At 42.6% G+C, this 24721-nt stretch overlaps 2 protein-coding genes across 5 annotated transcripts in view; one reads left to right on the forward strand and one right to left on the reverse strand.

The window, feature by feature from the left end:
• Positions 1-326: 326 nt before the first annotated feature.
• LOC131884972 (uncharacterized) lies at positions 327-9786 on the reverse strand. 4 transcript variants are annotated; one of them, XM_059232878.1, is made up of 8 exons: positions 9239-9786; positions 8119-8282; positions 6813-7086; positions 5863-5952; positions 3694-3817; positions 3160-3253; positions 1763-2664; positions 327-705 (listed from the first exon to the last, which is right to left on the reverse strand). In XM_059232878.1, exons 1-8 carry the CDS (start codon positions 9784-9786, stop codon positions 499-501), a joined length of 2403 nt encoding a protein of 800 aa, XP_059088861.1. In that variant the 3' UTR covers positions 327-498. The 4 variants fall into 4 exon arrangements, 3 of the variants coding, with proteins under 3 accessions (XP_059088861.1, XP_059088860.1, XP_059088862.1); XM_059232877.1 differs by having other exon boundaries at positions 1763-2667; XR_009373767.1 differs by having other exon boundaries at positions 564-705; positions 1640-2667.
• A 12829-nt stretch (positions 9787-22615) lies between these two features.
• LOC131884769 (integrator complex subunit 1-like) overlaps positions 22616-24721 on the forward strand; it is a gene marked incomplete at its 5' end in the record, with an annotated part of 11761 nt that continues 9655 nt past the window's right edge. Inside the window, 2 exons of the mRNA XM_059232646.1 lie at positions 22616-22763; positions 22839-23827. Coding sequence (XP_059088629.1) covers positions 22616-22763; positions 22839-23827 — 1137 coding nt within the window. The remainder of the gene's footprint in view (positions 22764-22838; positions 23828-24721) is intronic.

Here is a 24721-nt window from a genome sequence, read left to right on the forward strand (position 1 = left end):
ACAGAAATTTACATGTGCCAAATCCGGCGAAACTTGGTACTAACGTTTCCTAGTCTCTTTTTGCATATACCAGCAGATAAGCGCAAATGAAACGAAGTAGACCGGCAATCCATGCGAATCAGTGTAACTGCGACGTTTGTTGAACTCAAAATGCATCCAAAGACCTGCTATTTTATGAGCTTGATTGGGACACGTCAAACAACCTGATTACTGGTTGTTTCCGGGAAGTAACGAATACATTCCTTTCTGACCCATTTTCCTCCATTCTGAGGAACTGGTACAAAATTAACGCACACAACGAATAATAATACTATCAAAGAAATATCTAAGGAAATAAAAGATATCGTTTATTGCTAGAATGGAATCATGAGACTAAGTAGTTTAGGTGGGACAATGCAATGGCTAGACTTGTTTTCAAGGATCACATAGGAGCTCTACAATATACATACAAAAAAACAATGTAATAATTCCTAACAACCACCACAGCAAGCGTGGTGTTCAATATGGATATTGGTATTGATACTGATGTTGATATTGATATTGGGAGGAAAACCGACGGGGTATCCGATGATCCGACTGGAGCAGCGAGGCCGTGATGAGTTGCTGTCGATGAGTCATTTGACGCTGGAGTTGATGGCTTTCCCGCGGTGGAATTGGTCGCACAGGGGGGCTGGGTGTGATCGGTTGGGATTCCGGATCCATGCTCTAGAACCATATTGTATGACCATAGAATTGACCAGGATAAAGAAAGAAAGAAATGGGAGCAGAGGGAAAGGAGATAAATGACATGAGAAACGCATGTGGAAACCCTGCGAGAGGAGTAAAGTGCTCATAAAAGCAATTGGAAGCTATACCTATTGTCCCTACATACACTAGAGAGGAAAGTAGAGGTTTAGGTGGCTGCATTTATCACTGCTACATTTGTCACTCATTGGTTACTTTTCAAAGAGAGTTTAGAGAGGAGAAAAAGATGTGAAGAGTTTAAAGAGGGTTTGCCATTTTTGGGCAGTTCATGTTTGGTCTCATGCAAATCTTGTAATTGTGTTGGAAAAATTGTGGATTTATAGTTATTGGAAAGAGACAGAAGAACCTTGAAACCGAGGAATGGTGTTGGTGCGATGGTTTCAGGACAGCTACAAGTCGACTCGAACCCTACAATTACCCTCTTTTCTCCATGACATGCCGTGGCTTTCAATTTTAGTTCTAATCAACAGATTTAAAGAAACACTGAATTGAGTTATATTTTCAGTCCCCTCATCACTTTTCATCTCATGAAATACAGCCTTGAAGAATTGCACAGTCGGGAAAAACAGATTTGGCATTGGCATTGAAGCTTCAGCTTGCATTTGAAATCTGTTTGAAGAGCCTGAAGATAATTGCACTACCCTCGTCCTTAGTCTATCAGATTTTGCAGCGACTTCCAATATAGAATGACGCACGAGCATGCTCATAGCTGTCCTGGACTAACCAAACGCATCAACACGGTGGTCCAATGGAGTTCCAGGTGAATGAGGGAAACTGAGATGACGGTGATGACTCCATGAAGTTGGCTCATTTACATACGAAAAGACAGAATCTCATTATGGAAGGAAACCCTCGCGTGGACTCGCTCACAATTCCTACAACCGAAGTCACTTACTTTTCTAACAGATGTTAGTAATCCTTAGGGACCAGCTTCTGGGACCTACTCAAAGGTCTATCTTAGGATGGTCGACTCATGCAGAAACGGACGGCATCAGCCAACGGGGTCAAGGGTTGTTACCTGTTCCGCCGGAATGGGCTCACTTTCCTCTTGGGATGGATCTTGGGGTTGGTCTCCATCCTCTTCCTTGACAGACTTGTCATCGAGCGCTTGGCAAGCCGCTTGAGCGCGTTTGGCCAATTTGACCCGCGTGATGGCAACGTGTCGGGCTCGCCGAAGCCGATGCCAGCGCTCCGTCGCTTTGGCCCGAGCTTCACTGGCTTCTCCTTCATCAAGGAGTTGCTTGTCCAAGGCCTGGGACATCTCTTGAATATCTTCCAGCTGCTTTTCGATCTCTTCCATCTCTTCATCCGACCAATCACTGTCTACGCTGCACGAGCTCTGAATGGACAGAGTGGAATCACGCTTGGTTAAGAGGCCGAGCTTTGGCCACGATCTTAGCTCGACGCCGGATACATCTGACTTTCGGCACATTGCATCGTCTTCTGGAATCTCGTCTTCCTCTTCAATCACTTTGAGGTCCTCATCCACACGGAATGTGTTATTGCCAATAACCAGGGTCCGATCTTCCGGCGGCTTTTCAGACTTCTCTTGTTGATCCTCGATAAATTGACGATTGGCTGGACTCAACACGCTGTGAGCCATAGCCCTGAAAGCCTTGACGCCTCTCAAGGGAGGTTGCATCTGTCGTTTGAAAGCTAATTGGTGATGTTGGGCGTGGCCCACAATAGAGGCAAATCCATTGTTGGAAGAAGCTTTGGGAATGGCGAATTGATTGTGGTGGGAACTATATGAGAACATTGCACTTGCCAGGCCGGGTGGGAGGTTGAGTGACGCACTACTAGCCCATTGGGATGACCGGCACGAGAGATACGTGGGCTGACGCCTCAGAAGACGCTCTTGGGAACGAATCTTGTCGATGATCTTTTCAACTAATTCGGAGGGTCGGGTGCTGGATGAACCTGCTGTAATGAGTTATTTTGAATAAAATGGGCGAAAAAGTACAATCCACACATGTTCAGCATGTTTAAAAGTTAGTGCTCTCGAAAAACAAACAAACAAAAATTATCAAAAGAGCATAAAACAAGCTATATCAAGTGAAGTCTTCCATCACTAACACGTATTTAATGAAACTACGTGTTTTAGTGGTTAGCGCGCCATCCTGGCTTGAGAGAGGTCGCCTGGTGGGAATCTCATCACCGACCTTTTATGAAGGAACCTTTTCAACGCTAACCACACCCACAGACAGAGAACTTATCTGACACGGGGCATTTGAATGCTTATCGGCATTTTGAAGTGAATGATAAGAGGACTGGCTTCGCTGGCCGGACAAGACCACTAAATGTCACAGCTATTGGCTTTGATACTTCGACTTACCCAAAATTCAGCTGATTGCGCAAAATATAAACCCGATCGTTAATAAAGAGAAAGCAAACTATCCAAGGAGCTTAACTCACCATTCAGTCCCCGATATCCATCAAATCCGCTATCAAATTTCTCGGCCAACTCCTCCTGCTTTCGCAAGAAGTCCTCCACACATATGCCCCGAGCCTTCAAAGGACACAGAGAAAAGAGATAGACAAATGACTAAACAGAAAGGAAAGCAAGGTCCTATCCTACATGTACATGTATGACAGCTTTGGTTTTTTCCCCTCTCTCTTACTGGTTCTCTTGTAACAAGTTAGAACAATAAAACATTGGAACGTCTTCACCATTTCCTTCCTCCCTCTCCAAATATCGTCTAATGGAAACTTTTCAACGACCGTGAGTCTCCATAGTAACAATATATCGGCAATGAGAAAGAGAACCAGGATAGGTAGGCAGTTGGGAAAAGTGCACACAAGGCTTACATTTTTCAACGAGGAGAAAGAGTTTGAAATCATGCTACAAATCATCGCCAATGTTTCCCCCCCCCCTTCCGCCCCTCCACCCAAAAGAAAGAACATTGCCACAAAATGGAAACCAACACGGTTCTCCTTTTTATCACTTACCCGCGAGGGTCCAAAAAAGCGGAGCGGAATTCGGGCCAGAAGATCCAAAGATTGGCCACCAAATCCTAGGTCCATCAAAAGCTCGCTTGGATCAACCTCTCTTGAAAGGAGTACGCTGTCCACGCTACAATAATAAACCAAAGCGAGGCTTGACAAAAAAACACTTGTCCTCTTTATCTTGGAGTTCGTGGGAGCCTTCTCGTACACTTAACCCAACCATAATAGAGATCCTCCTTTGCAAACATAGAGTTGCACAGGCTCTAAAATTGCCAAGGGTGAAAAACAACAGCCACCTACGGCCCAAGATGCATTTTGTGGCTTTAGAAGGGATCTGGGTTTATGCGAATTACGTTTGCCAAATATCACTTCAAGTGATTCTAACATTTTCTATGGTTCACGTCTAGTTCTGGAACTCTCAAGGCTGAAATTTCTGCCAACAACCGGTGATTAATTTTGGGGATGAAAGTGAATTAATGCAAGTGCAAACAAACGTCTTTATGGCATCATTTGAAAGACCTAGTGAACAGTTTATTGCAAGTCGCCTGTCTGTCTAGATAACAGTTTTTTGATCAACTCTGTGCCATATATTTTGTTCTCTTGCTCACAAAAAACGACATTACAACATTGAAGAGAGTCTGATGTAACAGGCTATATTGGTTGTTGACAATGCATTCATCTAATAAAACGCATCACTTCATCAGTCACGGGATTGAAAAAGCCTCAGACTCTCAAGCCAATATTGCTATAGAGGAACCTCTCTCTCCCTCTCCTTGAAAGTAGAGTAATCCCATTTTTCCATAATTGAACATGCACTTCAACTGACATTTCTTAGGAATCCTACCATCTATGTTCGAATTGAAATACGGGCTACAATTCAAGGATCTAAAACATTGACTCCCAATACCAAATCGAACAAAAAAAATGATTCCATAAGGTACGAAAGGAATTATCCTTAGCACGAGCCAAAGCTAGACGAAAAATGGGGTTATGCTTTGTACGTCCTGGTGCACGGTCCTAGCTTTTGTGAGCTAGTGCCTAACAAACACCTCTCATGAGGATATTCACAACACGGATTAAATGTTTACTAAGATGCCTACGGATGTTCATTGCTACAAACGTAAAAAAGCTAGTTTTTCTAAAAGACAAAAGACCAAGTAGCGTAGATTAGTTTATAATTCAACTTAAAGTCAATAATACAAGTACATTTTCAAAACTGTAATTACTAGATGTTATGAGTACCCATAGTATTTATTTGATTCAATTTTCCTCATCATCTAAAGAGCAGATGCTAAGATATTACACTTCTAAATTGCATATTTCATCAAACTTGACCACAAAATGCCATGGTTATTTATTAAAATAATTGCAAAACAACGTGTTACGTATTTTCAAATCCATCAAAAACAACAAAAATGTTACATTTTTTTAACCAAGTAGAAAAGGCTAGAGGTAGTTTACACATCAATATCGCTTAAAATAATTAGCATAACATTTTACAAAAAAAAAGTATAGCTTTTTAATTGTCAACCGCAAGTTTAATTTACCTTAATCTTGAAGTTCGACAAGATTATGTTAAAAAATCCTGTCAATTCCTAATAAGATTACTAACAGTATTGCTCGACTACGTTTTGGAACGTCACACTTTTTGATGTACATACTTTCAAATGGCCCAATATACCAATCTGCGCCACTTTCTAAACTATGTTTTGTTCCAAAAAGCTGCTCCGTTTGTCTTATAGCAAGGAAAACTAACTTTTTTCGCTAAAGTGAAATCAGATATTAAAACCACCGCCCTTTGGGACCGATCAGGTTGAATGTTCTGCCTTGACTTCCAGTGCACTATAGTTGTAGTATTTGATAAAGTCTTGCAAAACCTTGTGTAAAATTACTATCCTCTTTATTATGATGGGCTAATCACTTTTTCTTTTCACCTTATGTCATAAGAATTATGTGCAGCAATCTATGTGCTTTCCCCTTTTACTTTGGGCTGCCTGACATGCCTGAAGAGGGACGATATATAAAATCCCCTTCTGTTGCTACGTACGAGATGCGTGGTCCAGGTCCATGCTCGGTGTAACTTAATCAAATTATTTTTTTTTAAAGATATGTACAACTCAAGATGCAGGTAAGTGATGAAATGAGGGTAGTAAGTGTCTTGAATGTCAATACCTTGATACCGTGAATGCTGATATGTCTGACTGAAAGGAATGGTGATCATGGGACTGAAGAAAAATCCTCCGTCGTGCCTCAAGCGTGTCGCTGTGGAAAAAGGAAATGAACAATAAAACAATGGAGACAAAACAACATCAGACAAAAAGAAAACACGTCAACCATGCCAAGTAATTGGAGGGATAGGACCGGATATTGCCAACACACTCTCTACTCATGCATGAATACACCCACCCATACGCTTACACCCATTGGGAATGGCAATGGGGGTCTGCTTAGCTAGGACAATTAGTCACACTCGCGCCGCTTGTTTGGCATCTAGTAAGCGAGAACATGAGAGAGAAAATAACTTATCTCTCCTGCATTCTGATGCGTCAATCTCTAGAATCCAATTGGAAGCTTCTGATTTGTCAATAAATGTTTTAGTAGTTACTCCATAAGAGGCAGCACAACCAAGTTTCTGTCGCCTCCAGATCTAACATTCATGAGAAATGTGGAACAGCGTCGTCGTCTTTGTTGTCGTCGTCGTCGTCCACATTCCCTCCTAAGAGAGGAACTTGCAACTTCTTGTTTCCCCCTTGACACAAAAGCGAGACCGAGAGATGTATTCAGAATGCAAGCGACTCCGTATTCAGAAACAAAAACCAACCCATCATAGTTGGGTACTATTATTGCACTCGTCTTTATTGGGGATCGGACCCTCGAGTGTCATCACTTCAATTCTGTTCATTTTTTTGGGTCGCATTCCAAGCCGGTTTTTCCTCTGGTCCATAAAGTACGCTCCAATAAGGGATCCAGTTTCCCGGTGTCTAGGAAATGGATCGCTCTCAAGCCTACTCCCATTAAGACTGGCACAGCGACGAGATCGGGTCCAAACGTTAATGGAACGAATCCATTTAAAACAGAACGAGTACTTGGACCAATTTACCGTGAGCTGTGTGGCAACTTACTTGGCATTGCCTGATGGTCCATGGCCTTTCACTCGAGTTGAGCTGGTTTCCCTACTCTTCAACCCCGGTCCGAAGTCACGAGATCGTGGACCAACATCCTCGTTCTCGTGATGACCATGGCGATGAAGATGATGATGATGATGGCGTCCATTTTCTGACATTGGTATGGATTCATGGACGTGGCTCAACAGATCATGAGGGTAGAGGGACGAAGATGGTGATGATAATGATGATGATGGGAGCGGGCGCAAAAGTTGAAGTGGTGATGGCTCAGCTATGAACGAAGGATTAGTGGATTGAGAATGCCATTTTATTGCACAAGCCAGCACTCTGAGCACAAGTGCATGAAACACTTGAAGCCGACATTGAGAGATTTCCACAATGAGTATACACAACTCACTCTACTTCTCTTGTCAGTGGGAGGAAATGTAAACATGATAAGAATGTTCTTTTTTTTTCGAGGAGACAGTACATTTTTGGGCAGCACAAAGGTAAGGAAATTAAAAGAGCCCTTATGAGAGTCTTGAAATTTTGATCCCTTATCCTTTGTGCGCCAAGTGAAAAGCATTCAAGCAGAGAAGGTCAGTCACTCGGTAGCACTAAGGGGGATACGAACAAAAACGTAAGGATGGAACGTGTGTGAATAACCAATGTTCGTATGTAAGTTGGCCAATCATCTCAAAACAAACACGCCAAGCTAGACTTGAGGATCTGAGATTTCAAAATTTATCACTCACAAACCCGACTGCAAAGCTTATGTAGGCACAATAAAACGTACGTTACATAACTCAATGGTAATTTTGTGGATCGTACATAGTATGGGCGGAAGTTCGTTAGTGGTTCCTTTGGTTTGGAAAGTATTCCAACGCGCAGTGCGGATGAAAAAGTTGGTTTGTTTTGAAGACCTCTTGAATTAGTACTTGAACTAGTTCAAGTGGCAGAACAAGCCAAAGTAAGTAGTCATTTACGCGTGTACATTCGTGGGCCTCAAATCCTCCGAAACGGTAAGGGCGAAAAAAAATTAGGAAAAAAAAAATCAAAATTCGAAGTAACTTGCAAAATCCAGTTAAAGTAAGTGGTGATTTCCAACCAAACTTTTTTTTTCAACTTGGAAAAAGGATGAATCGACATTTTAGCAATTAATCAGATCAAAAGTCAAGCCCCAACTCACTTTTGAAAGTGAGTTTCATTACTCGACCTAGGTCTGATCAGTGAAATTCCTGATATAAGTATGCCACCTTAAGATGGAACGTATTTTCCTTTTCATTAGGAAAGCTCCCAGTTTCATCTAGATGAAAAATCTTACCTTCGGCACCAAGTTTGAGATCATCGGCCGCGTTTTCCATTTGCGCCGTGGGACCATCCAGACTCGACTCGAGAAGTGCAAAGTCATCTTTGTTGTGGGGATGATCATTATCGTATTGATGACTTTCGTCTTTAGCTGACGCGGAAGACTCGCCATATTGTTGCCTAAAGAAAACGCCACAATTGCAGCTTGGATCATTATTCATTGCTCAGACATTATCGAACAGGAGGACGGCATGAATAAACCAATGGTTCTCGTTTGTAAGTCAGTTTTGGGTCGGAAAGAAATAGGCCTGACGGAATGAGATTCTGGATACTCATGCATTTCCATTAGGAGTCGAAGAACTAATTCTTAACGACGGCTACTCATTACCAATTGCATACTGTTATTGATCGATTGGAGAAACGAAAATCATCCCACCAAAGTCGTATTGGACATGGTCTGGAAATCCGTTTAATCGAACGAAACCACCAGGGGAACTGTATAGTACAAGTGAGCCTCAATATGGATAGGGTTAACCTTCTCTCGTCTTCTTGATTTCCATGGTAGAGTACCAACAAAAACTGATTTTCAAGAAGCTGAGCGAGACCCCACTTGAATTTCGACCTCAAGATAATAAAGTAGGAATTCGTGAGGTTCTTTTGAGTGCCAAACGTCTTCAATACCGAGAGCAACCATTTTTCAGACCAGCCTTCCAACAATGAGAGAGAAAGCGAGACCTTGGCTCGGCTCATTTTCCATCGGTCACCCAAAATATTTGCCAACCTTCCAGTGAACAAGACTAAGAATCTCAAGCTTCAATGGAGACCACTTCAAATAACGAGAAAATATGAAGAAAGAAGGTTCACAGAACTTAACCTTTAAACGACCCCACTTCGAAAATTGTGACCCCACTTGCTTGCGGTTTCTTATTGGCCTGGTTACTTTGGTCACTTGGTCACCCTGCGGCAGAAAATTGAATTGACCAAGCAAGGTTTATGATTTGAGTGCAAAGTGCAAACCTCAGTTTGTTCACGATGCTTTGGACAACAAAGCGTCGAGTGAAGAGTCTCGGTAGAGACAGAGGCACATGATGAGGCTCAGCTGAAAATACTCACATTCGTAACTATACAATACTTACTCGTTTTCTTTTTGCAGTGTTTGCGCAGTGAATTGCGGTTCTCCAGAGGCCAATTGGCCCTTAACTTGGAGATCCACTCCTCCATTTGTACAATTGCTACTAGTCCCGAGGCCTCCATTTACAGTGGAACCCATGAGCACGTGGTTGTCTTCCAAATCGGTGGAGACAAAGTTTTGCCGCTGGAGGACATGAGGTGGAGGTAGAGAGGCCACCCATTCTTGCACAGTAACGGGGGATTTTCGACGTTGTCTGAGTGACCCATGGGAGGAGCCAATGGACGGAGACAGAAGGTCGGGATCGGGCGGAAGGAAATCTGGATTACTCAGGTTCAACATGTTGCCGTGATCATCTAGCACAGTCGGGGTAAGAACCAGTTGCCGCGACCCATCACCGCAGCCGCTCCTACTGGCATCTACAACCTCAGCGGTGGTGGTGGTGGTACTAGTAGTAGTACTAGTAGGAATAGTGGTGGTTGAGTGATCGATATTTTGAGCTCTACTTAGTAATGGAAGATCATCGTTTTCATGCGCGGCAACGACGTGGCTCATCTTGTGGCTAATATGCTTGGAATAGCTGCTAACCACACGGCTCAACGAGGCCACTAAACGCCATCTTGAGGTCGAAGAACTCCTCTTGTATTGGCCTTGGTCGTCATTCGAGAGTCCTCCTGGGTCTCTGGTTCCCTCTTGTATGGCCCTCCCTGTGCCATTTTGTCATCTTTCTTTCTCAATTAAGTCCGTCTGATCAAATGGGGGATCGGATAAGCCCTTATCTAAAGGCCACAATAAAGTGGAGAGACTTTGCTTGACATTCTTGAGACCAGACATCATACGATCACCCAGATCAGGGACAAAGGTGTCATGACACTCGTCCTCATCCTTCGGAGGAGGATCACTTGAGCCCTCAGATACGCTAACGCAATGCCCCGTTGTTGATGGACCTTGGCAGATGGGATTCCGGCAATCTTCTCTATTGTTGGGACCTAAGTGCCAAGAACTTGAGGCCGCCTCAGATAACAGAACGAGGGACGTTGCATCGGGTTCCAATTGATGAATGATAGTCTGACATGTGGATTGACAAGAACTTGTCTCGACCCTCGTACCAATATCGCCTCCTTCTTTTTCCTCGTCTTCCCCGTCTCCTTGTTCCTCCCCCACCACTCGCAGTGGTCCCGGTGAAATATCGTGTGTCCCAAGCGTTTCAGTGGGTTCTGGAACCAAGCATGAAAAACTGGAGGATCAGTGACATTCGGAGATTGGATAATCGGCAATTGACAAGAATGAATGATGCCACGCCAAAGCCTGTCCCTTTTCTTGCACACTTGATTAACACTATTTTCCGATTTCTCACTCGCACCCCCACCCATACGCCGTAACACTCACATACACGGCCAACTCTACTGATCAGCTGACTACTTCAAGGTCGAAATGGAATGTTGATGTTGATAATGAATGATGGAGAACGACACGAACCGAGAGGTGAAGCTCGACTTTGAGATGCTAGATCTATCAACCATGAGTTGATTACACCTTTTTCGTGTTGAGCCTACTTGGCCTGAACCAACACTTCAACCAGTCACACTTGGAGGGCCCTAAAAGAGCCCCAATTTTACTCCAACATTTGGAGTTATGAATTGTGTGATTTTATTTGTCCTGCTTCACTTGTTATACAGATTATTGACGAGAACATGCGTACGTAGCAGAACAAGAGGACGCAAGTCTCGGCAAAAGATGCTGGCCCGGTCCAACGTTTCGAGTAAGGACTACTTCACCAACCCTGTTACTCGAAGCTCAGTCCTACTCGGTTCGGTTCATCTATAGGTCTAGCTTTATCAAGAGTCGGACATGGTGTTAGTTATCAGTGTTAAGGGCTCCGCAGCCACTCACGAGCATCGGCCCTCTTTCCCCTCGTCCACCGTGGAGCTGAAGTTGAAGAGCCGCCGAGTGAGTTCAACAAGGTACACACACGCACGCATGGAAGATCTCCTAGCCCACGACCATGGTAGCGTTCGTTCGTTCATTGCATCGGGTTTGTAATAAGGATCTTCTCTTGAGATCCGTGACGAGAGGGACTTTGAAATTTCATCCACAAAAAGAGCAACGACGTTCGTCAGCAACAATCCAAACAATTCAGTTGGTCTAACTGATGTACATACTGTACACACACACACACGAGCGGACTACTTACTCAAAATGAACCGTACTTAAATGTACTTGCATCGAGTCTCCCAGCAGAGATACGACGAGTACTTGATTGAAGGGCTCTCAACACTCTTTGAAACGGAGCTTGTTTGACTCACATACATCACAGTAAAAAGAAATGCAAGGAATGCGAAAATTTATTGGATAAGAGAGTGACCAGGCTAACCCTGGAAATGGTCTGACGTGTCATGTGTGGTCTGAAGTGGAATCACCTCACTCAGATTGCAATGATGCGCATGTATTGGTTTGCAATTGTTCGTGAAAGGTTTGATGCAATTCTTATAGGTCCATGAATGCCCTCACTACTTGATGCTTCGTCCACAGTGAGGGGAGTTGAGAGGATATCCCACTCCAAGGGTCATAAAATGACTCACATGGGACCAACAATGGAGCACTTTAAAACCAATCTCAGATCCACTGACGATGAACCAAAATAAAAGAACCCGAACCTCCTCCTCCTGTATTGAGCAGGCAAACCGGTTCAAGTTGAACTGAGAATGGGAACTGTGTTCCCGAATTTGACTATTAGAAGACAGACAAAAATGAGCCTTGAAGAAAGTCGGAACGATCGTGGAAATGTGCCCTCTCTCCCATGTTCTTCCCCGAGGGCCTTCGGTAGAACGGAATAGAAGTTAAATTAAAGATGAAAGCACTTCGAGAAACAAGAGATCCAGGATTAGACAGCAAAGCTGCATCGTATATGAGCTCGATCTAAAATAGGACTAGTCCTAGAAAATAAGATAATGCAACGACTAGGCATCAATGTTTGTTATCGATCAGGGAAGGGAGCCTAGTGAGTTTCAGTTTCTAGTCGATATTCAAGCTCTGAATATGTACCGTACTTCAGTAAGAATTCTTTCTGCCCTTTTGAGCACTTAAGGCATCATGTAGATGATCCAATTCTCACGCCCACCATCAATCGGTTCCGCCATGGAAACGAAACAGCAACAGGGAAAAACCATCCTCTCTGGTTTTAGCCGATCTGATAAAGTATTGCCTTCAAGTTACCTCATTGAGGAAGCTAGGGGTCGGTTTCATTTTAGTTTGGGAACCAATGTTTCTTGGGGGGAAACGAGCCTTGGATATGCTCCTTTTGACGAGAAGTTGCAACATTTACGACTATTTATCGATCATATATACATGAAACCGTTAAAATAACATTTAGTTTAGATTGACCAATTTTTTACTTGACCGATTGTTTCTGCATTCTCCAACGTACATACATCTCTTTCAACTTGTATTGTAATCTAAAGTAGGGCACATTTACGCAAAAAATCGAAGCAAGGCCTTCCCAATTGGTGTGGTCCATAGATTGATGGCGGCATGTCTTTAGAGTAAACCACTTGTGCATCTGATGCTAATCAAAAACATGTTCAACGCACAAATTGCCATTCCAATTAATTTTGGAAAACAAAATATCCCCATTACTAACACCGTTTTATTTTGGAAAAGGAATATGAAGGAACGAATTTCTCCCAAAGGCAAATGGAACGAGAGCTGACTTTCAACTTTCATAGATGGACGGCCAGTACCCCCGAAATCATCAAAATGGGGTATTGTGCTAACTCGATCACTATCAAGTTCGAGGTTAAGATTGGGATAAGGGGAGGTTTACCAAAACGGCGTTATAATCGCATGTCGGGGAGATTTTTGAAATAAAGAGACCAAGAGGAACAAGCTTGTTTTTGGGCGACGTATCCATGTGAAGTTTGCAATAGTATATAGCTTCAAAGTTTAGGATACGTTTAAACGCATGTTTTCGTGCTGCTGCGTCATGTTGCTGCAATCCTTCTTGTACCCTGCGTGGCTTTTGGCATATTTTCGTAAATTCAAGAAGACTGGTGGCCTGGTTTCTTAGATAAACCACTTTCAAGTCATCAAGTTTGCCCAAAGGTTCGGACCTCATATAGCTAATTATGAGCAGTAAGTGTTTTACGAATATTTTTCGTAAAAACTGTTTTAAAGCATTTGTACGTTTTTGAAATACACATGAACATGTCACCAAAAGAAAAACTTGTTCTTCTTTGTCTCCTGTTTTTAAAGAGGGCCCCTACAGACGATTATAATTTTCGTTCAAGTATAGTTTTGTTTATTCCAACCCTGTTCTCTAGAAAGGTTTCAACTCGATCGGGCTTGGTTTAAATTGGCCTAGTACACTCAACAAGAAATTTCAATAAAGAAAATAATCTTACAATTAATAACGTTACGAGAAATACGATTGATTATAAATTTATTTACATTACTTTTTTCAATAAAGTTTAGAATTTTTAACTTGTAGCTGCAATTTCTATGCAGAGTTGGGATTTCATTGCCAACAAAATTATCCTCATTGTCTTCATAATGCATGTAAAAGGGATTAATGGCATTAAGATTGTCCAACTGTTTCAAGAAGCAATGGATAATTTAAAATAATAGTTAAGCATTCATGTACACTGGATAAATCTAATCCAAGTAAATCTCAATTTTTGATAACAACTCCAAATTTTGTGTAAACCTCGAGCTAACTCTATATGCCATTAGTTCAGTTGACGTTTGATTGAGTAGTATTTCCGTTCAAGCGAAGTTTAGTCGATTTAGAATAGGTCGAGTTGTTGCAAACAAGTTGATATTGTTCGAGTTGATTTTGGATGCATCAAATACAGTGAACAAGAACATCAGATAGGCTTTTCTACAGCCCGGGGGTGAAATATTCAGGTAGATCCTTAAGGTCTTTAGATTGGGGCAGGACAAGAAATAGACAATGCATCACAATGTTGCAATTTGCAATTTCAATTTTCAGCTCGATTCCAATGACTGGATGAAGAGTATTCCTCCCTGTAAACGAATCATAACCTTTCATTTTAATAATACCGGAGATTACATTCCCTGTAGCCGTTAGAAAAGCCCATGAAAAAACAAACCAAAAAATAAAAAATCAGCACATAACAGCGACCAGATCTAGTTAGAACTTCGAATATAGCTAAAAATTGAACAATGTTATTGAAGCGACAAGGGGACAGTCTCATTGAACAAAGAACATTTACGATTCCGATGGTTCAATTCCAAATCCTATCGACCCCATCCACGCGCTCATGATTGAGTCAAAGCAACAAGATGGTGAAACAAATCATGATAAATCCATAAGTTGTTCTCTTCTCAAAAAATTTGATGCCCCACAATAGCTATTTCTGTTAATGGATCCTCCTCCCCAAAGGAGCAATATTTTGTAACTTTTTTTTAATCTTTGACAGCGTAGCTTGACTTGATGACTTAAGAATAGAAACGTTACTTCTATTTCGTGGATGCTATCAAAACCGGAAAAACACTCTCAAAAGAACAAGTGTATGTTTTCTCCTCATCTGCTAAGGAATGATGAATATTACTTGCGGTCAAGCAAAGCGAAGTATGTTCAGCTCAAAACCGTACACGAAACGAACAAATGTGATGATTCGATCTTGGAGGAAAGAAAAAATATCTTTTTGTATGCAAAATATGAATATTAGAGCAGAAATTAGTTCGGATTGGATTGGATTGATTCGGGAAAACGGGCACATGGTATTTGGTTAAGTTTTAAACCTGAACATCTATGGCTATCCATAAGTCAAGTGTTTTTTTTCATTTATGTTCACTGTTTTTTACCAAAAACGTAGCAAGTCCCAAAAAAGCTTTCACAATGAATTCGGATTGAGACAGTTTGGAAAGGTTCAGAGACCACGAATTGTAACAAAGGCTCTGCCAACTTTCTTCACAGTGTTATTGTTCATTAAAAATAGAATGTAAATATTTTCCAGCGCCAAACAGTGCAAAGTTTCGAGCAGCTAACAAAGTATTTTTTGCGGGACATTCCTCTACTGTACCCAATTGGAAGACATTTCTTTTTGTCTTTACCGAATATGAATATAGTCGCCAAAATCTGTTTGACATCAAGTTTTTAGTCGAATGACAAGGTCCCTTTACTCGCAAACAAGGTGCTCGTTAACACCCAACTAGCCTTGAACCCCTCCCCTCCCTCCTCTCCCCCAAAAAGTCTTTTTTGGCTATTTTTGTGTCCTTTTGAATACTGAATGCCTCTAGGGATGGTTAACGCTTCAAATTCTAATTTGGACCTAAAACCTTCCCAGGCTGTGGGAAAGACTAAAAGTACACCGAGTCTAAAGCTCTCAATAAGGAAAATCTCTTCTACTTTCAGCCAACAAACAACCTTTATAAACGAGCTGATCGAAGGATAGAAGGATAATGCCATTAAGCGTTAAGCATCTGTATTCGGGTCAAGGGATAGCTTGCCAAGAAGTCGATTACTACTCCCCACTGACCCTTTGGTCTGGACGAGACCCCCCCCCCACACTCCCAACCTCGCCCTGCCCATATCACAATGGGCATGACAGTTCTTTAGATTGTCTCCGTAGCCTGTCACCATAATCCCATAATCTCCAACTTACCTCGGGACGCCATCTCGATTCGGTTGTCGTTCTTGATGGTCTGGTGGCGATCCTCATCTTGACTCAGTTGGCTTGGTTGACTCTCCGTGGCTTGAGCTTCGGACGATGGAGCAGTGACGGAGAGGTCTGGCAACAGACTCATTGTCGACCAAACACGGACTAGATAAGACACTCGCGGAGAAATCACACAAAGAGGTCGACTTGAAGCTTATTGTATGCTATGGATACGGATCATCAGACAAGTCATTTGTTCAGCTGTTGCATTTCTGGAACCACTCACCCACGTACTCGAGGTCGACTCAGTCGTCACTCAGTCAGTCGAGGCCGAGTCAAGGCCGGAAGGCCCATCAAGAAGAGGAAGAAGAAGAAGGCCTCTCGCCCTCACTTCCTCTTTCTCAGGTTTGCTTGTTCACCTTCAGTACATACAGGAGGGGCATGTAATAGTTCAGTGTGGAGGTTCCTCTGCCTCAAGACTCTGTCAGCCTTTGCCTCTCCGTCCTCTTTTCAAACTTGGAACAATTCCTCCCTTTATGGTTCGGATGGAAGAAAGGCCTTGGCAAGTTGTTTGTTGAGCTGTCTACTAGTGTTTTAATGGGTTGCTTCGAGCCTACGGAATAAATTAAACGAGATTATCTTTCACTACCAAATGTTCCGGTCGAGTAAGCCGGAAAGTCTTACTTCTAAGGGAGATATACCTACTGCCACTACTAGGACTACTTGAATACTGTCATTGCAAGGCGTTGAGAAAGAGCTTTCATGATATACAACATAAAAAAGGAAGACTGGCATAATGTTCCACTTGCTTCCTGAAAATTCTCATCATCCGCTCCTTTACAATCTGGGGCTGATGTATTCTTCATCTTTTGTTTCGCTACATTCCAAAATGCATCCGTGTTTTGGGGGGGGGCTGCATTTAAGGAGTGTTGCATTAAGCGTTGTTTGCAACGGAAACTGACAAGGACATTTTTGCAAATAAAATAACTCCTTGGTAACTCAATGATTCTTCGGGAATCATATGGCCCTTTTTCCCCCACAACCTATTACTCAGTAATTCAAGCTTCTGTGCCAGATTAAAAAAAGAATTGACCATAAGAAGCATAAGAAATAACAAAAGCGAATTTAATTTCATCAAGCGTTGTATTAGGAGAGAAGAATATTGAGAAAGGTGCGTAAGGTTGAAAAACAATTTTGAATACTTTAAAATCAACGCCCTGATGTGTTGCATATTTTGTAACCTTGAAACTCTAAATCCGCCAAGAGTTCAAGGATGAGAGGTTTTTTTAATGACAATGGGCGAGCCCCACAGGGTCGTAACCACGGCTCGAAATTCCCATACATCGAATTCTTGGGCCAATTTGATGGCGTTCCCCTTGGTACGGGTTGTAAGTTTTTCATTCCGCCCATTTTGAATGAAGGCAACCTGAAAGACCCTGAATACCTTCCCATCCTTACATGGTTCCCTAACCTTAATGCCTGCTCTGAGATTGATAAGTGGGAGTTTCGACGCACAATGGAGTGCCTATTCGTTGTAGCCTGGAGAAAAGGATTTGGTCGAATCTTGCTCAAGGACTATTATATTCAAACCTTTTTCGAGAGTGAACTATTTTTACTCTTACAACGTCACTCTTGAGGGGTTTTGAGAAGAATACCATCTCAACGAATTGGTCTACTCGACTACGTTCAAATCTCAAGCCATGTACAATTATTATCTCAGTTGGTGTTTGGGACCTACGTAGAACTCTTTCTACAGTCAATTCACATTATTCTAGTTTGGTCTAAAGAGTGTAATGAGGCCTGCTAAAGAATCCAGCATCTTTTCATGCAGGCTATACTACGCCCTCGTTAAAGCTTTTGGTTGTTTTGATGGGGTAACCAAACCAGGCCAGTGTATGGTAATTAGAGGGATAGGATGCCAAGTGTTCCTACTTTTGAGTGAAATTTCACGAGAGAAATGGAAGGGATTAACGCAAAGCGAAGATGGAAAGTTTCCATCTAGAAAGGACCAAAGTGGGGTGAGCTAATTGTTCAAAGTATATACGACATGAGTGCATGGTTGGAGACGTTCAATTTTCGTGGATGGTAAAGCGGCAACATATGAAAAATTCAAATCTGACATAGAAGTCTTAAGAAAGAGAAGAAGTAACAGGATGAAAGGAACTGTTCGTGTTCTCAGTCCCGGATATAGAACTTTTTCCTTCATTATTACGTTATGAGGATAAAGGACACGAATGGTCTTTTCCTCGTCTCTGATAATAATCACTGCCCTTATCTTAAACAGTCAATAGTCCCAAGAAGCCAAGCTTTAGACCTTCCCGAAGAAGTTGAGCGACTTTCTTCCACCTTTGACGTTTAGAGAAAGGAATAATGTTTCTCATTACATCCTGTACAGGGTTGTAACCCAATTGAGTGACATTTACAAAATGTCTTAGTACTTTAAATTAAAAAAAATAGAAAATAATCAAAATTCAAAAAAGAGGATTCTTCAAGGCAACTGGAAATAAGGCTCAATGGTCTAAAAGAAGATACTTTTATTTAATCGGACTTCCTTACTCTTACTGGGAATGGTAAACACAACACTTCTAGATGAATTAAAATATTCATATTACATATATTTATTTTCATACAATATCTGCTTCGCCAACAAACTAGAGTTGGCGGATCTGGCTAGCCCTTAGATGAAGGGTTGATCGGGAATTCATTTTTAAACTTCTCCAAGTTTGATTCAAAAGATGCTACTGGATCAACTCAAAACCTAATGTACATATTCCATGAAAAAATATTTGAAGGAAATAAATCGCACAACAATGACGGAGACAGAAAAAGAGGAGAGGAGGACTTCATTGTTCTTACTAGTCTGGATTCTCGAGGGCTTGAAGCTACTCTCAAAACGCACATTAAACCCCTACGGTCACTACAATTGACCCTAAATCCTGGCTCATGAATACTTTTGAAAAGGTACAGTATCAGTTACCCTTCGTACCTTCTTTGAATACTGACGAGTCCTAACCGAGCTTTCTCATTTCTTTGATTTTCCGCGTGAAACATCTTCAGACCTGCTAGACTTTTTGTAAGCATACTGAACTATCATAATTGAAAACCAAATGGAATGAGCATATTCAAGATATGGCTAAACACTTGACCTGTATAGAGTCGTGGTGCTTTCTCTAGACTTACAACATCCGATAGATCCAACCATGCCTATGAAAAGCTCGATATGCTCATCGAACTTTTCATCATCTTGGAAGACTACCCCTAAGTCTTTTATGGGCACAACTTGCTCAATATTCTTACCTCCATTGTGGACGAATGGAGTGTTTAAAAGCGTTGATCTACAGGTCATTGATTGGAATTTCGTTGCTAACTATAAGCAAAGAGTATGGGGACGTTTAGGCAAGCTCTGGCAGGTTCGTTTGTTTGCTGGTACCAGTGTCAGTGATGCAGGTTTGGGGCTTCAACTACGTTTTTGAGAAGCTGACCCTTCTTTCGCATTGATACATGAGGAAAGGTCAGGTTCGATAAAACCAGTTTGAAACGCCAATTTTATATCACTGGCATTGGCAGGCAAGTTTGTTTGCTAGTACCAGCGCTTGCCTAAATGTCCGAATATTTGAACCAGAACCTGCACCACACAACTGGAATATTGACTAATTTTACAACAAACTAACTAATTTTGTATTATCAGCATAAGAGGAGACACTGATATTGCCACTAAGCTTCTGAAGTGGAGCAATGGCCATGAGGTTAAGTAGAGGACCCATTAAAGGATCCCTGTGCAAGACCCGACTTGACATCATGGATATTCATGATCTAATTTGTCAAAGGCCTTGGTCAAGCTAATATAAAACAACATCAACTGAATCATGCTTCTCTAGTACCTCAATGACCTGCTCTAATAATGCTGGGGCGAGTCCGGCAAAAGTCAAACTCGCACGAGTCCTTGGGGTTTTTGACTTTTAGACTCGAGCCTTTTACTACAGTCAATTTTAGAAAACCGACTCGCCGTATGAAAAAAGCTAATAATCTTTTCGTGACGAGTCCGGACTCGCCCCAGCACTATGCTCTACCTTGGACATCGAAATCTTGGTTAACGTGGTAGTCCATGACTCTACCTATATACTCAATTAGCTGGATAAGTGTTAAAAATATGGCACAAGGGGACTTTAGTGAACTCAATAAAAAAAGAATGGCTTCAGGAGGCAAAGTCCCAATGTGGAAACAAATCTTACATAATTTATGCTTTATTCATGCCATTCCGTCATTATGTCACTACTAGACCTAGTTTTTAGAAAACATATTTTTAAAAGTACGGGAAAAATCGAAGTCTTTGACAATTGGTAGATGTGGTCCTTGCTAAAAATCCTGATTTCTTTTTGATCTTAATTCGGTGATTGAAAGAGATGGCCTGGTTGATTGCAACTACTTTTATTGCCTCAAATCGTCTTTAAGATGTCCATTGGTATTAAGGTTTAGGGAGAAGCAGATCTGTCTTTTTTCTCCAAATATCGTTGAAAAATGCCTGATAGCTTTTGCTCGGTGCTTTTTTGGTGGTGGCATGTAGCGCAACTGTACACAAGAAAGTTTTCGGCAAAGATGAAATGAGCCTCCCTTTCTTAGTCAACTAGAAATGGGTAGAACTACGGTACCAGGCTTCAGAGCGGTCTGAAACCAACGTGTGGTTGCAGTAAAGACTCACTCGCATTATTGGAGTCAGCAATCTTAACTTTACATTTCAAAGCAAGCAATCGTATATGAATGACAAAATGACGTGCTCTTTCAAGTGGCAAGGACTTTACGGTCGCAGTCTAGTACCCAATACCCTTTCTTCTCCTTCGATGAATTTTTCGGTAATTTTTCGAAAACCCAAAAAAGGGCCCATTTTAATTTCGTTTTTTCGTTTTTTGTATTTTTCAAAAAAAAGTCCAGTCCTATTGCAAAATTTTAAAGAATAAGATTTGTCTCCAAAACTACTTGGATAAGTTTTTTTTGAGTAATGTCCTGATTTTTTTTTGCGGACTGCTTTTCCGCTACTGGGAATTGAATCCCCATCATTTCCAAATGAAAACTTTACGATCTTTCTTAGCTTCCAACATCTAACATCTGATACCAAAAGAAGAAAATCCGGTAGAGTGTAAAACCAAGAATATTGCTTTGGGAGTAGCATTGCTTAAGGGAGAAGGTAATATTGAAAAGATATGAGTGAATCGGCCTTCTAACTAAAATGAGTCGGTAAAGGCGATTTAGATGAGCTTTCAAATTTCAAGAGAAGCACAGTAGGACATTTTCCGGTTGAAAGAGGAAGGGAAAAAGCTACAATTTTAGTGCATTATCCAAGAAAATCTAAGCACATGCCTATTGTATGTATGTATGTATATTTTTTCTTAAGTGTTAGTACACTTTTAATTACAAAAATTGTCGTTAGAATTAATTTGGCAAAGTTTTTACAAAGCATTTCATTTTTTTCTTGAACATGGCTGGGTCTGGTTCCCTCCTTGCCTCTTCTGGCATGGAGTTCCAAATTGAAGATGCTTTTAACTCAAACGCGTTGCTGGACGTTTTCGTTGGGTGAGGTCGAGTAAGGACGGTAGCTCCTGCTTGTCGCGTTTGCATTCCCTTTATTCCCTTTATTTTCTTAAGATATACCTGTTTCTTTTTCAATTTAGCTCGTAATATCATGACATGATTCTGTGTTTTTGATCCGTACTCTACTTTGTACATTTAGTGCGTCACTTTTGCTTTTAGGTATGCCGTGACCACATTTTCGTTTGTTGATTCGCGTGCACAAAGTTATATTCTTGGGCTCCTAAATTTTATTTTTTGGTGTGTAAAAATTTGTGTTGTCGCCTGCGAGCACCCATTTTCATTTTTCTCATTACATGAAGGTGTTTTTACACCCTTATTATCTTGATTGGACACCTTTACCTAACTTCAGGATCTTTGATCAATTATTCTGGATTTTAGCCAGAAGGCAGGTCACTGTTAGCAATGTGACCAAGGACAGGTCAGTTTAAGCCAGAATGGCATTGGTACTTGAAATGCCAAATGAGCCACCGCATCGGCCTAATGACCAAAGATAAACCCAGTCAGAGGGCGGAAATGATCGCTGCAGTACCGACAAGATTGGTGGATTTCATTCGCTCTTTTGACTCTATGTGTGCCAGACTAATGCGTCACCCTGTACCAGTGAACCACCATAATAACAACATTCCAAAAATACGAGACCGCTACATTGGTTTCAGGGCTTCCATAACTTGCACTTTTAGTCCCAAGTTTGCGCGAAAACAAATGGTGACTGGCGGTGGGCATTTATTCCTGACCATGATTGCGCTGGCAACAAAGACAAAAGAAATGTGACGTATAATGCATTAAGCGCTATTGAAAGTCGAAAATGTATGCTATACTCTATGATAATTGAGAAAAGTTGTCCAGGAATCCCCAGCAAATACATTCTTCGAATCATCTTGAAAATAGACGCAAGGGCCACGGTGTCAGAAATTTCGGCAAATAGTGTCCCAAACACCAGATCAAACGTAACCCTGAAGGTAGACTGACCCGTTTGGAGGAAAATTCAAGCTAGAAATAAATGCAATTCCTGATTCCCTCTTCATTTTTGGTCCGTCTGGCGCTTTTCGGCTCACTTTTTCTAATTTTGATCTGGCAGCACTGCTGAGTCCGCTTTATTGGGAACTGTGGTCTGCTGTGAGTTCCAACTTCCAAGCCCCGGTAAAACATAGAAGAAATAACCGAAATATCGCCTTGGCCACGCCCCTCGCCGCTGGAGCCTTTCCGTGGTGGTGGACCCTGAGCCCTCTTCGGATCCTGGGAAGAGCCAGGATGGCCTCGCGCAAACCCGGCAAGGCCATGCCGGCCCTCCCAACGACTTCATCGCTCTGGGAGCCAAATCTCAAGGTCAGTCCAAGTCTCATCGTGCAATCGTCCCGCCATGATTTGTGTTCTTTTTCATCTTTCCATTGCCCGATGTAGGTGGGTCGGTCAATGCCAAAGCCGGATCCTCAGCCTCCGCCCACAATCCCGGGACGCACGTCTTCCAGCCCAAGAAGCCGAAAGGCGGGGCCGGGGCTGGAGCCGGGTCGGTGGGTCCGCATCGTGCCCTGGCCGGCGGCTCCGGTGTGGGGGGTGTTAATGCGGGTGGGTCTAGTATTGCCCCGCCGGCCGTGTGGGAGTCGCTGGCCCGGGAAATTGACCCGGTGGAGTTGGTTAGTTCCGTGATGAGTGCGCTGAGTGGTGATGAGCCGGATCGGGCCGTGGCTTGGCTGTGCGGATCGGTGCGGCAACTGCGGGTCCAGCGAGCCAAGCCCGATCAAGTGTTGTATTTGTCGCTGTTGTACTTGGCCAAGCATCAGCCCGAGTTATTCTCGGGCAGTGACCATTTGGTGGAAGCCTTGTGCTCGTTGCTCAAACGCGATGTGAAAGAGAGCTACAAATCCAAGGGCAATGCTTTAGTGGGCGTGCTGGCCGCTAATGTTTTGTTGGCCGCCTTCCAGAAGGAGCGCAATTGGCCCGAGATCTTTGTGCGCGTGTTCATCGATGACGCCATGGGGGAGCGAATCTGGGTCGATCATCCGGATTGCAAAGGCTTCGTGGACAATGTGATGACGGCTTTAGGCACACGATTGCCGCCGCATAGCGTATTTTTAAAGCCCGAGAGCGGCCGAGAACAGTGTCCGTCGCCCCCGGTGGGTGGAGGCAGTGGTTCGGGCTCGGGCTCGGCCACGCCCACCCGAGTGACCGATGACGATTCCCTGCAGGGCTTGGACAGTGGCGGTTTGTTGGGCTTGGAAGGCCGGGAGCCCATGGATGTGGGCGTGCTACCCCGCTATCAGGGCTTGCAGAACGTCATTGAGCATCTCGTGATGGAGATCGTACGCGAGCATTTGAATCGCCGCCAAGGGTCGGATAATATCACCCGGAACTTCTTGCGCTTCTTGACATCGGCCTGTGGACTAGCCGAGGTAAGTCTTTGACCCAAATATTATTCATTGCAACTGATTTGGGCTATTAGTCACTGCATAGAATTACACACACTCTCGAATTTGTGAACTGTTACTTGGGCTTCACAATTGAGGTTTTGGAATGGCATATGTGTTTTCGATAAATTCTTGTGCATTTGGTATATTTCTGCCGGTGGCTTAGGCCATTTTGAGCCGTAGATCTCTTGAAGCTCAATGGGGCAGTGGGCTCCTAAAATCTTGGACACGTAGATTAAGACGCACGATCTTTGGGTAGAAATGAAGACTTTTCTCGATTCTTGGGTAGAGTCTTAGGGCTCTACTCTGTTATTGGCCACCATGGGGGCTTGGCATGACTTGCTTCCAAACTTTTGTGCGACAACTACATTATTGTACAGTATACTGAGAACTTCGTATTGGGCCGCTTTCACCATGATGGTCATTGTCTGAAAACGTAAAACTTTGGAGGAACCATCATTAGTTCCAACTTCTAATGAATGATAGTTCTTCAAAGGAATACTCGCCCAATCCTGGAAGTACATTGGGCCAGAGATGCACGATCTTTTGCGCCGGATCCCATTTTTCCTCTTTTATTGAAGATGTCGGTGATAAAATTCGACTCATCTTATTATCTGGCAAGACATTGCGCGTTCTGGAAAGGACATGTTAAAGTTCTGTTTGATGTCTGAACTCAAAGATACTTGCAAAAAAAGATTCCCCGAAGCGAGATCGTTCGTCGTTTTAGCTCTCAAAGATGTCTGGGAAAGCTTTCCTCCTAGCGTTCCCAATTTCCAACTAAATAGACTCGTTCTTGGGATGAAATGGGCCTCGATTGCAAGTACAACGTGCAATTACGAAAGACTTTTTCAATTTAAACTACCTTCTAGACTTCGAATC

Source organism: Tigriopus californicus, chromosome 8 (assembly GCF_007210705.1).
Source record: "Tigriopus californicus strain San Diego chromosome 8, Tcal_SD_v2.1, whole genome shotgun sequence".
Taxonomy (NCBI): Eukaryota; Metazoa; Arthropoda; class Copepoda; order Harpacticoida; family Harpacticidae; genus Tigriopus; species Tigriopus californicus.

Bases quoted from the DNA above. Each gene is read 5' to 3' on its own strand.
- LOC131884972 (XM_059232877.1), bottom strand. From the start codon at position 9,786: ATGAGCCACGTCGTTGCCGCGCATGAAAACGATGATCTTCCATTACTA. The intron at 5,953-6,812 runs GTAAGTTGCCAC...CTTTTTCCACAG, and splicing joins GGACCATCAGGCAATGCCAA to CGACACGCTTGAGGCACGAC. The intron at 3,818-5,862 runs GTATTGACATTC...TTATTATTGTAG, and splicing joins TCAGCATTCACGGTATCAAG to CGTGGACAGCGTACTCCTTT.